The following is a 14,836-nucleotide window of genomic DNA, read 5'->3' as shown; positions in this document are numbered from 1 at the left end:
CAATAGAAAATCTTTGGAGGAGCTGAAACTCAATGTTGCCCAGTGACAGACCCGAAACGTGTAAGATTTGGAGAAGATCTATATGGAGGAGGGGGCCAATATCCCTGCTGCAATGTGTACAAACCTGGTCAAGAACTACAGGAAACGTCCGACCTCTGTAACTGCAAACAAAGGTTTCTGCACCAAATATGAAGTTCTGTTTTTCTATCGTATCAAATACTTATTTCATGTAATAAAGGCAAATTAATTATGTAACAATCCTACAAAGGGATTTTCTGTTTTTTTATTTTTAGGTTCTGTCTCACACAGGTGAAGTGTACCTACGATAAAGATTACAGACCTCTCGGTCCTTTGTAGGTGGGAAAACTTGCAAAATCGGCAGAGTATCGAATACTTCTTTTCCCCACTGTATGTGTACGGCAATTCCACCAGCAGAATAGTGAGTGCAGCTCTGGAGCATAACACAGGAGGTAACTGCAGCCTTACATTACGCTTCTTGCCTAGCACTGATCCGGAGTTACGGCCCGCATTATTCTGCGGCTCATTTGTACGTTGCGGTAACAGCTGGTATCTACATTGGTATATAAGGCTTAGACTCATCACACGAGCAATCAATCTTTCGATCTCTATAACTGAAGGGTGGTTTGGGTGACCCTATATATTTTCAAACAAAACGCAGCATAGCACAGCACCCATTAAAGTGAATTAACTACTATGTATTACATTATGGCTCATGAATCCTCCAGAGCAGCGCTCCACTTTACAAAAAAAGGCAGCGGACCCTCCTCCGTATGGTCTTATAGGGTCCACAAGAGAAGGGTAGGAGAAGGCACAGTGTAAAAGGAATGTCGCTTTTCAGACGTTTTGTATGTATCCCCTTAAACAAAAAAAAGTCGCATCCAGCATTGGCCGTATCCAACAAGTCGCCATGTTGTCTTGGTCCTCGGAGAAGCAGGTGACAAATACTCAGGACTGTATATACTATGGCGCCTGCAGGTGGAACGTCTCTGCCAACAGAAAGAACCCTAGAAATGTCCGGTCCGGATCACTGCCGGACAGAGGAGCAGCGGCCGCACCGCAGATCGGCAACGTCCCCTGTAACGACACGCCGGGTGCACAAGGAGCGAGAACCCATCGTGGGTGTCACGACGACGATGACCCCATGTTAGATGACCATGCTCCTTCCACTCCTGGAGCTGCGATCCTAAAACACAAAGAGATTTATGAACAGTAATAAAAGTACAAAACTTCTCTTAAAGGGGCGCCAATAATTACAGAAATTACATCCTCATCGCCCCTTAGGCTGCTGCACATGTATTACATGTAGTGTTAAGAGTCAGATATGGGGGTGTGATCTGCAGAATTGGGGCCTTTTCCTTTCCTCTGGTGGCGTCAGTAAGGGGCCATCTTCCCCATTTTGCTTACTGAGTGGGCGGGATTTATCTGTGATGTCACAGTTGAGCTTTATGTTCTGAGCCAATCAGATGTCTCCACCAGCTGATCACGCTGTCTGACCTGCAGCTGCATCTCCCTCCTTTCCCCATAAAATGCACTACTCCTTTTTTGGGGGGAAGAGAACCAAATATGTCACTCGTATATCGTTTTGACAGTGTAATCATACTGCTAAAGTACTGAAAATACTCTGTGCTGCTGAGGTCCCAGTACTTCCCATTATGTACCTCTGCTAGTTTATATCCCCCAGCTTACATTAAAGTGATGCCCTGACTTTACTGCAGTGCTCCCTTATCTGCTGAAATACTCTGCACTGCTGGGGCTTCTGCTTCTCCTGCTAATGAACCTGTCAGTGACCTAATATTATCTCTATCCTTTTCCTTAAATTGTATATGTCACACCCAGTCTGTCCTCATGGGCTCCTAAAGATCAGCTCCTTTATCTCCTGAAACACTCTGTGCTGCTCAGTCTGTGGGCTGCCACTCGTCTCCATCCTCCTCATCTCATCAGGACACTGTCAGTTCAGTCCTCCATAAGGTCATCCAGTGAAGAGAAAGGTTACTGCTCACTGCAAGATCAACACACTCCTATTCTGCTGGTGCCGAAGGTGCAGGATAAAGGCTTCCTGGGAATGGGGGTCTCTTAAAGGGGTTTTTCTATCAGCGCCGTAGTACCCCATCAGTGTTTGATGTTAAGAGTTGGGGGGGTAGGATTTATTTCTGAACGTCTTACCGATTGTCTGGCTGCCGCGATTCTTGGGTTCTTGGTCTTCCCCGTGGTGATGTCCAGTGACTTATAGCTGGGCGGTTTGTCCTCGGGCCACTCGTACGACCGCGTCCGTCTCTCCCTTCTGTCTCTGTAGTGACTCTCGTCATCGGAGCTCAACGAGTTGCGATCACTCGGTGGAGAATGACTCCTCCGCCTGCTGGGGGCGTAACGCTCGGGGCTTCCTCTCCTCCTGGATCTCTGCTCTCTCTCCGGTGACCTCTGCCTGTCGGAGCTGTAGTTGGAGCGACCGCGGCGGTCTTCATAGCCATAGTCATCGTTGGGGCTGGTTCGTTCACGCCTACGAGGGGGCGAGAGATCTCTCCTCGGACGCCCTTCGATGGGAGGATCCCGCCTGTACCCCTGAGACCGGTCGCTTCTCTGCCGCTCTCGCCAGTCGTCAGCAGAGTTCGAGTCGTCCTGTGACCGATTCCTCCTCCGATCGGCCTCTAGCAGGTCCCATGAATGGTGCCTCCGATGCTGGGAGGAATTGCTGCTCCTGTGGGAGTTAACGACACGCTCCACGATGGGAGGGAGCTGAATGATTCTACGCTCAACGTCTCGTACCCCAACCCCCATCTCGCTGAGGGACGACAACATGCTGGGGTGATGGCTGGCTCCGCTGTGATGGACGCCCCCCGCTAGAGGTTGCGCCGTGTTTAAGTTTTTTATTTCATTCTCTAGAAAATCAAGAACTTGGATGTTGTGGGATGGGTGGGTCGGCGGCCTGGCCATGGGAAGGCTGTTCTGCTGGGAAAAGTCTGCAAAATATAAAGGAAAGAAACAAAGTAAAAATACATAAAAAGGGCCCAACTCCAGACATGACCGCGTGCAGTCTGTGCCCACCTCTCTGGAGCAAAGGGTTCAGCTGATAGGACGAATGCTGAGAGCTGCGGTCGGCTCCGGCATAGAAAGGTTTCTCCATCATCCACGGGGCGAGGGCCTGAGCTTGCTTCATATATCGGTGGCGAGCAATAGCTGCGAGAGAGGACGAAGTGATGACATGTGAAGAGAAAATAAATCAAGAGTAGAAATGCTTTAAAGGAGATGTCAGGCTTTACACTGGCTAAGGGTTCTCACATGGCTTCATCAAAAGAGCATCGATCAGACTGGAAGGGGCCCTGTCCCGTGCCAAGCACAGAAACTCTTGGGCCATGAGTAAGGATAGATTCAAGCTGCTCTAGAGTGTTGGCTTAATTCGGCAGTGTTTGTATTCTGCAAACCTACTCATCGGTGAAGCTGCAGATCTAGAGTTTAGTGGGTGTTACCTGCTTGAAAATCTGAAAGCTCAATGGTTATTCCATACTTATTGGGCTACATGTTCATAGTTCATTGGCTCTTCCCAGATTGTGGAGGTGCAGGTTTTATTGCTCAGGGGATGTTCACCCCCTTATGGAGCTGCAGGTTTAGAGCTAAGTGGACGTTGCCCCGTTTCTGCAGATGAAGGTTTAGGGCTAAGTGGATGTTTCCCCTAATTGTGGAGCTGCAGGTTTAGAGCCCAGTAGATGTTCCCTGCTTGAAATCTTGAAGGCTCAACAATTATATTCCATACTTGTCAAGCTGAAAGTTTAGAATTAAATGGCTGGAGCCTGGTTGTGGAGCTGCAAGTTTAAAGCTCGGTGAATAGTTCCTGCTTGCAGAGCTGAAGGTTTAGAGCCCAGGGGATGTTCCCTCCTTGTGGAGCTGCAGGTTTAGAGACCAGGGGGATGTTCCCTCCTGGTGTATCTGCAGGTTTAGAGCCCAGGGGGATGTTCCCTCCTTGTGGACCTGCAGGGTTAGAGACCAGGGGATGTTCCCTTCATGTGGAGCTGCAGGTTTAGAGCCCAGGGGATGTTCCCTCCTGGTGGAGCTGCAGATTTAGAGCCCAGGGGATGTTCCCTCCTTGTGGACCTGCAGGTTTAGAGCCCAGGGGCTGTTCCCTCCTGGTGCATCTGCAGGTTTAGAGCCCAGGGGATGTTCCCTCCTTGTGGACCTGCAGGTTTAGAGACCAGGGGCTGTTCCCTCCATGTGGAGCTGCAGGTTTAGAGCCCAGGGGATGTTCCCTCCATGTGGAGATACAGGTTTAGAGCCCAGATGATGTTCCCTCCTTGTGGAGCTGCAGATTTAGAGCCCAGGGGATGTTCCCTCCTTGTGGAGATACAGGTTTAGAGCCCAGATGATGTTCCCTCCTCCTGGACCTGCAGGTTTAGAGCCCAGGTGATGTTCCCTCCTGGTGGAGCTGCAGGTTTAGAGCCCAGGGGATGTTCCCTCCTTGTGGACCTGCAGGTTTAGAGCCCAGGGGATGTTCCATCCTGGTGGAGCTGCAGGTTTAGAGCCCAGGGGATGTTCCCTCCATGTGGAGCTGCAGGTTTAGAGACCAGGGGATGTTCCCTCCATGTGGAGATACAGGTTTAGAGCCCAGATGATGTTCCCTCCTCCTGGACCTGCAGGTTTAGAGCCCAGGGGATGTTCCATCCTGGTGGAGCTGCAGGTTTAGAGCCCAGGGGATGTTCCCTCCATGTGGAGCTGCAGGTTTAGAGCCCAGGGAATGTTCCCTCCTTGTGGAGCTGCAGGTTTAGAGCCCAGGGGATGTTCCCTCCTTGTGGAGATGCAGGTTTAGAGCCCAGGGGATGTTCCCTCCTGGTGGAGATGCAGATTTAGAGCCCAGGGGATGTTCCCTCCATGTGGAGATACAGGTTTAGAGCCCAGATGATGTTCCCTCCTTGTGGAGCTGCAGATTTAGAGCCCAGGGGATGTTCCCTCCTTGTGGAGATACAGGTTTAGAGCCCAGATGATGTTCCCTCCTGATGTATCTGCAGGTTTAGAGCCCAGGGGATGTTCCCTCCTCCTGGACCTGAAGGTTTAGAGCCCAGGGGATGTTCCCTCCTGATGTATCTGAAGGTTTAGAGCCCAGGGGATGTTCCCTCCATGTGGAGATGCAGGTTTAGAGCCCAGGGGATGTTCCCTCCTGGTGTATCTGCAGGTATAGAGCCCAGGGGATGTTCCCTTCTGGAGCATCTGCAGGTTTAGAGCCCAGGGAATGTTCCCTCCTGGTGGAGCTACAGGTTTAGAGCCCAGGGGATGTTCCCTTCTGGAGCATCTGCAGGTTTAGAGCCCAGGGAATGTTCCCTCCTGGTGGAGCTACAGGTTTAGAGCCCAGGGGATGTTCCCTTCTGGAGCATCTGCAGGTTTAGAGCCCAGGGAATGTTCCCTCCTGGTGGAGCTACAGGTATAGAGCCCAGGGGATGTTCCCTTCTGGAGCATCTGCAGGTTTAGAGCCCAGGGAATGTTCCATCCTGGTGGAGCTGCAGGTTTAGAGCCCAGGGGATGTTCCCTTCTGGAGCATCTGCAGGTTTAGAGCCCAGGGAATGTTCCCTCCTGGTGGAGCTACAGGTTTAGTGCCCAGGGGATGTTCCCTCCTGGTGGAGCTACAGGTTTAGAGCCCAGGGGATGTTCCCTTCTGGAGCATCTGCAGGTTTAGTGCCCAGGGGATGTTCCCTCCTGGTGGAGCTACAGGTTTAGTGCCCAGGGGATGTTCCCTCCTGGTGGAGCTACAGGTTTAGAGCCCAGGGGATGTTCCCTTCTGGAGCATCTGCAGGTTTAGTGCCCAGGGGATGTTCCATCCTGGTGGAGCTGCAGGTTTAGAGCCCAGATGATGTTCCCTCCTTGTGGAGCTGCGGGTTTAGAGCCCAGGGGAATGTTCCCTCCTGGTGGAGCTACAGGTTTAGAGCCCAGGCGATTTTCCCTCCTGGTGGAGCTGCAGGTTTAGAGACCAGGGGCTGTTCCCTCCTGGTGCATCTGCAGGTTTAGAGCCCAGGGGATGTTCCCTCCTGGTGGAGATGCAGGTTTAGAGCCCAGGCGATTTTCCCTCCTGGTGGAGCTACAGGTTTAGAGCCCAGGCGATTTTCCCTCCTGGTGGAGCTGCAGGTTTAGAGCCCAGGGGATATTCCCTCCTTGTGGACCTGCAGGTTTAGAGCCCAGGGGATGTTCCCTCCTTGTGGACCTGCAGGTTTAGAGCCCAGGGGATGTTCCCTCCTGGTGTATCTGCAGGTTTAGAGCCCAGGGGATGTTCCCTCCTGGTGCATCTGCAGGTTTAGAGCCCAGGGGATGTTCCCTCCTTGTGGACCTGCAGGTTTAGAGCCCAGGGGATGTTCCCTCCTTGTGGACCTGCAGGTTTAGAGCCCAAGAGCTGCCCCCCCCCCACCTTCTGACCTACTGAGAAAATGGTCCCTCTTAATTTTCTATCTCCTGGCCAGATCCCCCAAAACAATGAATTAGCTGTAAACGCAGCCCTGAAGTCTCATCAACCATACGTAAACTACATTGTGGTCGCAGACTGATCTGCCCTGTAGATGGGTCTACAATGCTCATGTGGACGATAACATTGAGGGGAGTAACCGGCGACTGCGTACATGGACACACAGGTATGCGCTTTGGGAGAAGCAAAGTTACTGGCAGTAGCATGGTACAATACCTTCTTCTGGACAGCAGCATTTAGTCGGACAACACGGGCAGCGGACATAGCAGCAGCAACACTGAGGACAACACTGGCACCAGCATATGGCCAAGAAGAGGATTAGTAACAATCCCCCCAGGACGATGAACAGCACAGTCAGCCAATCTGCGGGGAAAAAAAAAAAGATCATCATGGAAATCCAGAGGTGTCCACAGGGAATATCTAGTAATCACTGCCAGCCACATCAGGTCTTATACTCCACAGCTGCATTCAGAATTCTGCCTACAGAGTTCACATGACTCAACCTGCCCTGACTGCTCCGCGCCTGTCCATTGTTGCTCTGCTAATAAGCTCTTCCATTAGATGCGCGATTCATGAAGTACCATTATGAAGAAAATGGATTGCAGCTCTGGAAGCAACTAATCAAATGAGTGCAGTAAAAGAAAAAGGTTGGTCAGTAAATTCTCACTTATTTTTTGGGCAGAAGTCATAATAAAGGATCGCCAGAAGCTGAACTGCTGAGACCCCCAGGTTCTGAGAACGCTACTCTGAAATGAGCCATTAACGTGGATGATGGCCGCCCACCATCTATGGACCTGCTGGAGATGGAGAAATGCAGCACTCGGCCGTCTCCGACAGCTTCATAGAATTATACAACGGAACCAAGTGTAAAACTTACGCAAAACGATCAGCTTCACTTCCTTATCCGGATCTCCAGCGGAATCTCCCGTAGCCTCCACAGTGCAGTAATAGACGCCATGATCCCACCACATGACTTCATTGATGACCAGGTCGGCTTCTAGAAAAACAGAGAATCAAGGTCGTATTACAGGACTGGTGACCCCAACCAGCAGAATAGTGAGTGGAGCTCTGGGGTATAATACAGGATGTAACTCAGGATCAGTAATGTAATGTATGTACACAGTGACTGCACCAGCAGAATAGTGAGTGCAGCTCTGGGGTATAATACAGGATGTAACTCAGGATCAGTAATGTAATGTATGTACACAGTGACTGCACCAGCAGAATAGTGAGTGCAGCTCTGGGGTATAATACAGGATGTAACTCAGGATCAGTAATGTAATGTATGTACACAGTGACTGCACCAGCAGAATAGTGAGTGCAGCTCTGGGGTATAATACAGGATGTAACTCAGGATCAGTAATGTAATGTATATGCACAGTGACTGCACCAGCAGAATAGTGAGTGCAGCTCTGGGGTATAATACAGGATGTAACTCAGGATCAGTAATGTAATGTATGTACACAGTGACTGCACCAGCAGAATAGTGAGTGCAGCTCTGGGGTATAATACAGGATGTAACTCAGGATCAGTAATGTAATGTATGTGCACAGTGACTGCACCAGCAGAATAGTGAGTGCAGCTCTGGAGTATAATACAGGATGTAACTCAGGATCAGTAATGTAATGTATGTACACAGTGACTGCACCAGCAGAATAGTGAGTGCAGCTCTGGGGTATAATACAGGATGTAACTCAGGATCAGTAATGTAATGTATGTACACAGTGACTGCACCAGCAGAATAGTGAGTGCAGCTCTGGGGTATAATACAGGATGTAACTCAGGATCAGTAATGTAATGTATATACACAGTGACTGCACCAGCAGAATAGTGAGTGCAGCTCTGGGGTATAATACAGGATGTAACTCAGGATCAGTAATGTAATGTATGTACACAGTGACTGCACCAGCAGAATAGTGAGTGCAGCTCTGGGGTATAATACAGGATGTAACTCAGGATCAGTAATGTAATGTATATACACAGTGACTGCACCAGCAGAATAGTGAGTGCAGCTCTGGGGTATAATACAGGATGTAACTCAGGATCAGTAGTGTAATGTATGTACACAGTGACTGCACCAGCAGAATAGTGAGTGCAGCTCTGGGGTATAATACAGGAAGTAACTCAGGAGCAGTAATGTAATGTATGTACACAGTGACTCCACCAGCAGAATAGTGAGTGCAGCTCTGGAGTATAATACAGGAGGTAACTCAGGATCAGTAATGTAATGTATGTACACAGTGACTGCACAAGCAGAATAGTGAGTGCAGCTCTGGGGTATAATACAGGAGGTAACTCAGGATCAGTAATGTAATGTATATACACAGTGACTGCACCAGCAGAATAGTGAGTGCAGCTCTGGGGTATAATACAGGATGTAACTCAGGATCAGTAATGTAATGTATGTACACAGTGACTGCACCAGCAGAATAGTGAGTGCAGCTCTGGGGTATAATACAGGAAGTAACTCAGGAGCAGTAATGTAATGTATGTACACAGTGACTCCACCAGCAGAATAGTGAGTGCAGCTCTGGAGTATAATACAGGAGGTAACTCAGGATCAGTAATGTAATGTATGTACACAGTGACTGCACAAGCAGAATAGTGAGTGCAGCTCTGGGGTATAATACAGGAGGTAACTCAGGATCAGTAATGTAATGTATATACACAGTGACTGCACCAGCAGAATAGTGAGTGCAGCTCTGGGGTATAATACAGGATGTAACTCAGGATCAGTAAAGTAATGTATGTACACAGTGACTGCACCAGCAGAATAGTGAGTGCAGCTCTGGGGTATAATACAGGATGTAACTCAGGATCAGTAATGTAATGTATGTACACAGTGACTGCTCCAGCAGAATAGTGAGTGCAGCTCTGGGGTATAATACAGGATGTAACTCAGGATCAGTAAAGTAATGTATGTACACAGCGACTGCACCAGCAGAATAGTGAGTGCAGCTCTGGAGTATAATACAGGATGTAACTCAGGATCAGTAATGTAATGTATGTACACAGTGACTGCACCAGCAGAATAGTGAGTGCAGCTCTGGGGTATAATACAGGATGTAACTCAGGATCAGTAATGTATGTACACAGTGACTGCACCAGCAGAATAGTGAGTGCAGCTCTGGGGTATAATACAGGATGTAACTCAGGATCAGTAATGTAATGTATGTACACAGTGACTGCACCAACAGAATAACGAGTGCAGCTCTGGGGTATAATACAGGATGTAACTCAGGATCAGTAATGTAATGTATGTACACAGTGACTGCACCAGCAGAATAGTGAGTGCAGCTCTGGAGTATAATACAGGATGTAACTCAGGATCAGTAATGTAATGTATGTACACAGTGACTGCACCAGCAGAATAGTGAGTGCAGCTCTGGAGTATAATACAGGATGTAACTCAGGATCAGTAATGTAATATATGTACACAGTGACTGCACCAGCAGAATAGTGAGTGCAGCTCTGGAGTATAATACAGGATGTAACTCAGGATCAGTAATGTAATGTATGTACACAGTGACTGCACCAGCAGAATAGTGAGTGCAGCTCTGGAGTATAATACAGGATCAGTAATGTCAGGCCTGTTAGAAAATCGTCCACTTTCTATATGGACCAGTTCTGATAATCCCTCTTGCTCCAGACGTTTGATTACCAAATATGCCTCATTACTTGTTTTCATTTTTAGCCTACTAATAATAGTTACTTATGTGTGTTCTTCCTAGTTTTGCCACAATAAGAAGCCTAACACATGTGGAAATGTCTGCATCGTAAAAGCAGTGAAAAAAAATTATGAAGATCATTCACCCCATAGCAAAAGTATAAACCCAGAGGGGCCATCAGCTCCCGGATTCTTGTTCCTTTCTGCACATATAAAATGTAAGTTACTGCTCAAGGGTGAAGAAAACCCCGCAAAGTTACATGGAACAAGTCTTTCTTGGCAATGCCAAACTTCACACCTGTCCACCGGGTGGCGATCATTAACCCGACACATTCATCTGCCTGCGAGGCGTGTGACTATTAGCAGCGCTCGCTTCCTGCCACCGCGGAGATGTCGTTAACGCTGCTAATTTAATTACTAATCAGTTCTGTTGCCATGGCTCCTGAAGCGGGAAAGATTTATAGATTTTAATTTATTAATTGCTTATTAACCCAGATTATCCCGAAGGTATTAACAAGCGTAATTGAGCGTCTATCCCCAGACAGGGTTAAATAACCGCTGGGCTAATGGAAACGGCTCAGCGACTAATGAACTAAAAAACAGACCTTGTTAGGAAGGATATAAACGAGGCGCTAACGAAAAAGGGGAAAATTAACAATCCTGAGTGTCGGCGGTTATTAAAGCATCGGAGGGAGATTATTAGTGTTCTACAGGAGGATGGAACGAATTTGACGGCTTAGAGGAGCGAATTCAAGATCAGAATTCTATCAACTCCAAAATCCCTTTTGATGCACTTTATATCTCCTTCATACACTCCTCATATAAACGTCGCCAAAAGTCAGTCTCCTTCCCCTTCTGGTTACTGTAAATTTAATTCCCAGTCAGTCTCCTTCCCCATCTGGCAGCCATAGATGTACTTCCTAGTAAGTTCCCTAGTCAGTCTTTCCTACATTGACACGTCTTAAATTTAGACTGAAGTTTTCAAATCTCTTGCCTCTGGCAGCTGTAAATATAAAAGATTCCCAGTTCGTATAATTCCACCTGAGAGAATAGTCCCCAGTAAGCTCCATAAAAAGTCTCCAGCAACCTACGGTAAATAAATGGTCACCAGTAAGCTCCATAGACTATCCTCTTTCCCCTCTGGTAACTGAAAATATAGTCCCCAGCACATGCCTAGTCAGTCTCCTTTCCCTTCTGGCAGCTGTAAATACATTCCAAAATAAGTTTCTTTGCCAGGCTTCCTCCTCCATTAGTAGCTGACAATATAAACTGCAGCAAATTACCAGACTGTGTCCTTCCCCCTCTGGCACTTTTAAATTTTAGCAACTTCCTCAATCTCCTTCCCCTTCTGGCTGCTGTAAATAACGTGCCCAGTAACACTAAAAGGTCAATAGGTAGGAAAAAAAAAAAAAAAAATTCTGGAAGACCCCTAAACAGTTTTTGTTTCGTTTTTCTATTTTAGCATTTTGGCTTCAAAAATGGTAAGGTTTTATTATTTCTTAATGAATGCCAAAAAATGTGAAAAGGCCTCAAAAACGTTCACCGAAAACACTAACAAAAATGTAAATTTTTTTTACAAAAATACAGTCGTTTCCAGAAGCAGTTTCCGCTTGAAACCCCCCCTTTGTTTTTGCCTGAAAAATCGTCTGTGTGAACATATCCTTATATATTTAGTTCTCACTAAATTACTAACAGTCTTCATCCCCCTCTGGCAGCTATAAATATGGTCCCCAGTAAATTCTTATCCAGTCTCTATTCCCCCTTCAATGGTAGCTTGATAGATAATGCCTAGGAACAAACGGTCTCTATGCCTTCCTAAAATATAGTCACTAGCAACTTTTCCAGTCTACTTCTCAATCTGAAAATCAGTCTGCTCTCCCCTCTGGCAGCAGTAAAATAATAATAATTATTAGTAACTTCAATCAATCTAATTTTCCTTCTGGTAGTAGTTAATATATTTCCAAGTTTCTTCAGCAGTCACCTTCCCCTTCTGGCAGCTGTAAAACATATACACTGCTCAAAAAAAAATAAAGGGAACACTTAAACAACAGAATATAACTCCAAGTAAATCAAACTTCTGTGAGATCAAACTGTCCACTTAGGAAGCAACACTGATTGACAATCAATTTCACATGCTGTTGTGCAAATGGAATAGACAACAGATGGAAATTATTAGCAATTATCAAGACACCCGCAATAAAGGAGCGGTTCTGCAGGTGGGGACCACAGACCACATATCAGTACCAATGCTTTCTGGCTGATGTTTTGGTCACTTTTGAATGTTGTTTGTACTTTCACACTCGTGGTAGCATGAGACGGACTCTACAACCCACACAAGTGGCTCAGGTAGTGCAGCTCATCCAGGATGGCACATCAATGCGAGCTGTGGCAAGAAGGTTTGCTGTGTTTGTCAGCGTAGTGTCCAGAGGCTGGAGGCGCTACCAGGAGACAGGCCAGTACACCAGGAGACATGGAGGAGGCCGTAGGAGGGCAACAACCCAGCTGCAGGACCGCTATCTCAACCTTTGTGCAAGGAGGAACAGGAGGAGCACTGCCAGAGCCCTGCAAAATGACCTCCAACAGGCCGCAAATGTGCATGTTTCGGTGTTAGAAACTGACTCCATGAGGATGGTCTGAGTGCCCGACGTCCACAGATGGGGGTTGTGCTCACAGCCCAACACCGTGCAGGACGCTTGGCATTTGACACAGAACACCAGGATTGGCAGATTCGACACTGGCGCCCTGTGCTCTTCACAGATGAAAGCAGGTTCACACTGAGCACATGTGACAGACGTGGCAGAGTCTGGAGACGCCGTGGAGAGCGATCTGCTGCCTCCATCATCCTTCAGCATGACCGGTTTGGCAGTGGGTCAGTAATGGTGTGGGGTGGCATTTCTTTGGAGGGCCGCACAGCCCTCCATGTGCTCACCAGAGGTAGCCTGACTGCCATTAGGTACCGAGATGAGATCCTCAGACCCCTTGTGAGACCATATGCTGGTGCGGTTGGCCCTGGGTTCCTCCTAATGCAGGACAATGCCAGACCTCATGTGGCTGGAGTGTCTCAGCAGTTCCTGCAAGATGAAGGCATTGAAGCTATGGACTGGCCCGCCCGTTCCTTGTTTTGAGGCATTTCCACTGAAGTTGGATCAGCCTGTAATTTGATTTTCCACTTTGATTTTGAGCATCGTTCCAAATCCAGACCTCCATTGGTTAATAAATATGATTTCTACTGATGATTTTTGTGTGATTTTGTTGTCAGCACACTCAACTTTGTACAGAACAAAGTATTCAGTGAGAATATTTCATTCATTCAGATCTAAGATGTGATATTTGAGTGTCCCCTTTATTTTTTTTTGAGCAGTGCAGTTTTTAAAAAGCAAATTTAAACACTCCTCTTCCCCCTCTGGAAGCTGTAAATAAAGACTTTAAATAGTTCAATAGTCAGCCTCCTTCCGCCATCGAACAATGCAAACATAAACCCCAATAAAAAAATCAAGTTTTTCTTCCCCCTCTGGCAGTTTAAATTTAATCAACAAAATAATCCATAATCCATTAGATAAAAAAAAATAAAATAATAATAAGTCTGCTTCTCCCTCTGGTCACTGTAAACATAGTACCTAGTAATGTTATCAGTCTCCTTCCCCCACTGGCAGCTGTAAGCATAAACCTCATTATGATTTTGATAAAGACTCTTTAATTCTAAGTAGAGTTGATAGAAAGTGAACCAGTCTACTTCACCCTCAGGCAGCCATAAATATAGTACCAATTAAGTAATTTTACATGTCATTATATGCTGCAGATTTTCACCAAAAGGTAAAAACTAGAGTAAAATCGGCAGCATATGTTCCAAAATCTATTACATGAGAATTTTTCTACAGATTAACTGTGGATTATATTGAGCTCATTGAAAACGAGTCGAAATCTGAAGCCTAAAGTGACATTTGGGAAAACTGACCAATTTCAATAATGGAAGTCTATTTGTGCGCTGCAATTCTGTCATTGACCACATGGTGGCGACATTGCACTATCTAATCCATAACAATTATTGCTCAGTAGTAATTTATTTAATTCTAATTGTTGGTGGACTTTAAGTTTAACCCTTCCTTCACTGGCAGCATCCAAGTCCTTAAGCCAGAAGGAGGTGGCTACAAACATTTTGCACAATTTGCCTTCTATAACCTCCGGGTTGCACTGTAGATTGCCAATTGCAGAATGAGTTAACTAAGAATCAGTCAGCGAGATCAAGGCATTAAGACTCTGTTATCTTTCTAATTCTGAACTTCTCTGTCGATTTATGATCACATTCAAGTCAAACTCATCTTGTCTGAAGTTTGTGGTCATAAATCAACATTGAGGAGTTCAGAAAAAAAAAATAATACTGTACATATACACAGTACAGACCAAAAGTTTGGACACACCTTCTCATTTAAAGATTTTTCTGTATTTTCATGACTATGAAAATTGTACATTCACACTGAAGGCATCAAAACTATGAATTAACACATGTGGAATTATATACTTAACAAAAAAGTGTGAACTGAAAATATGTCTTATATTCTAGTAGCCATCTTTTGCACATATATATATATATATATATATATATATATATATATATATACATACATACAGTTAGGGCCATATATATTTGGACAGAGACAACATTTTTCTAATTTTGGTTATAGACATTACTACAATGAATTTTAAACAAAAAAATT

At 46.3% G+C, this 14,836-nt stretch overlaps 1 protein-coding gene across 1 annotated transcript in view; it reads right to left on the bottom strand.

Moving 5' to 3' along the window:
* Nucleotides 1–247: 247 nt before the first annotated feature.
* Nucleotides 248–14,836, bottom strand: part of ILDR1 (immunoglobulin like domain containing receptor 1) — a 32,438-nt gene continuing 17,849 nt past the window's right edge. Inside the window, exons 4-8 of the mRNA XM_069760608.1 lie at nt 7,332–7,451; nt 6,671–6,817; nt 3,064–3,195; nt 2,185–2,978; nt 248–1,204 (exon numbers count right to left, since the gene is read on the bottom strand). Coding sequence (XP_069616709.1) covers nt 1,166–1,204; nt 2,185–2,978; nt 3,064–3,195; nt 6,671–6,817; nt 7,332–7,451 — 1,232 coding nt within the window. The 3' untranslated portion in view covers nt 248–1,165. The remainder of the gene's footprint in view (nt 1,205–2,184; nt 2,979–3,063; nt 3,196–6,670; nt 6,818–7,331; nt 7,452–14,836) is intronic.

This window comes from Ranitomeya imitator, chromosome 3, assembly GCF_032444005.1.
Source record: "Ranitomeya imitator isolate aRanImi1 chromosome 3, aRanImi1.pri, whole genome shotgun sequence".
NCBI lineage: Eukaryota > Metazoa > Chordata > Amphibia > Anura > Dendrobatidae > Ranitomeya > Ranitomeya imitator.
This window is presented reverse-complemented; position numbering and strand designations above follow the sequence as displayed.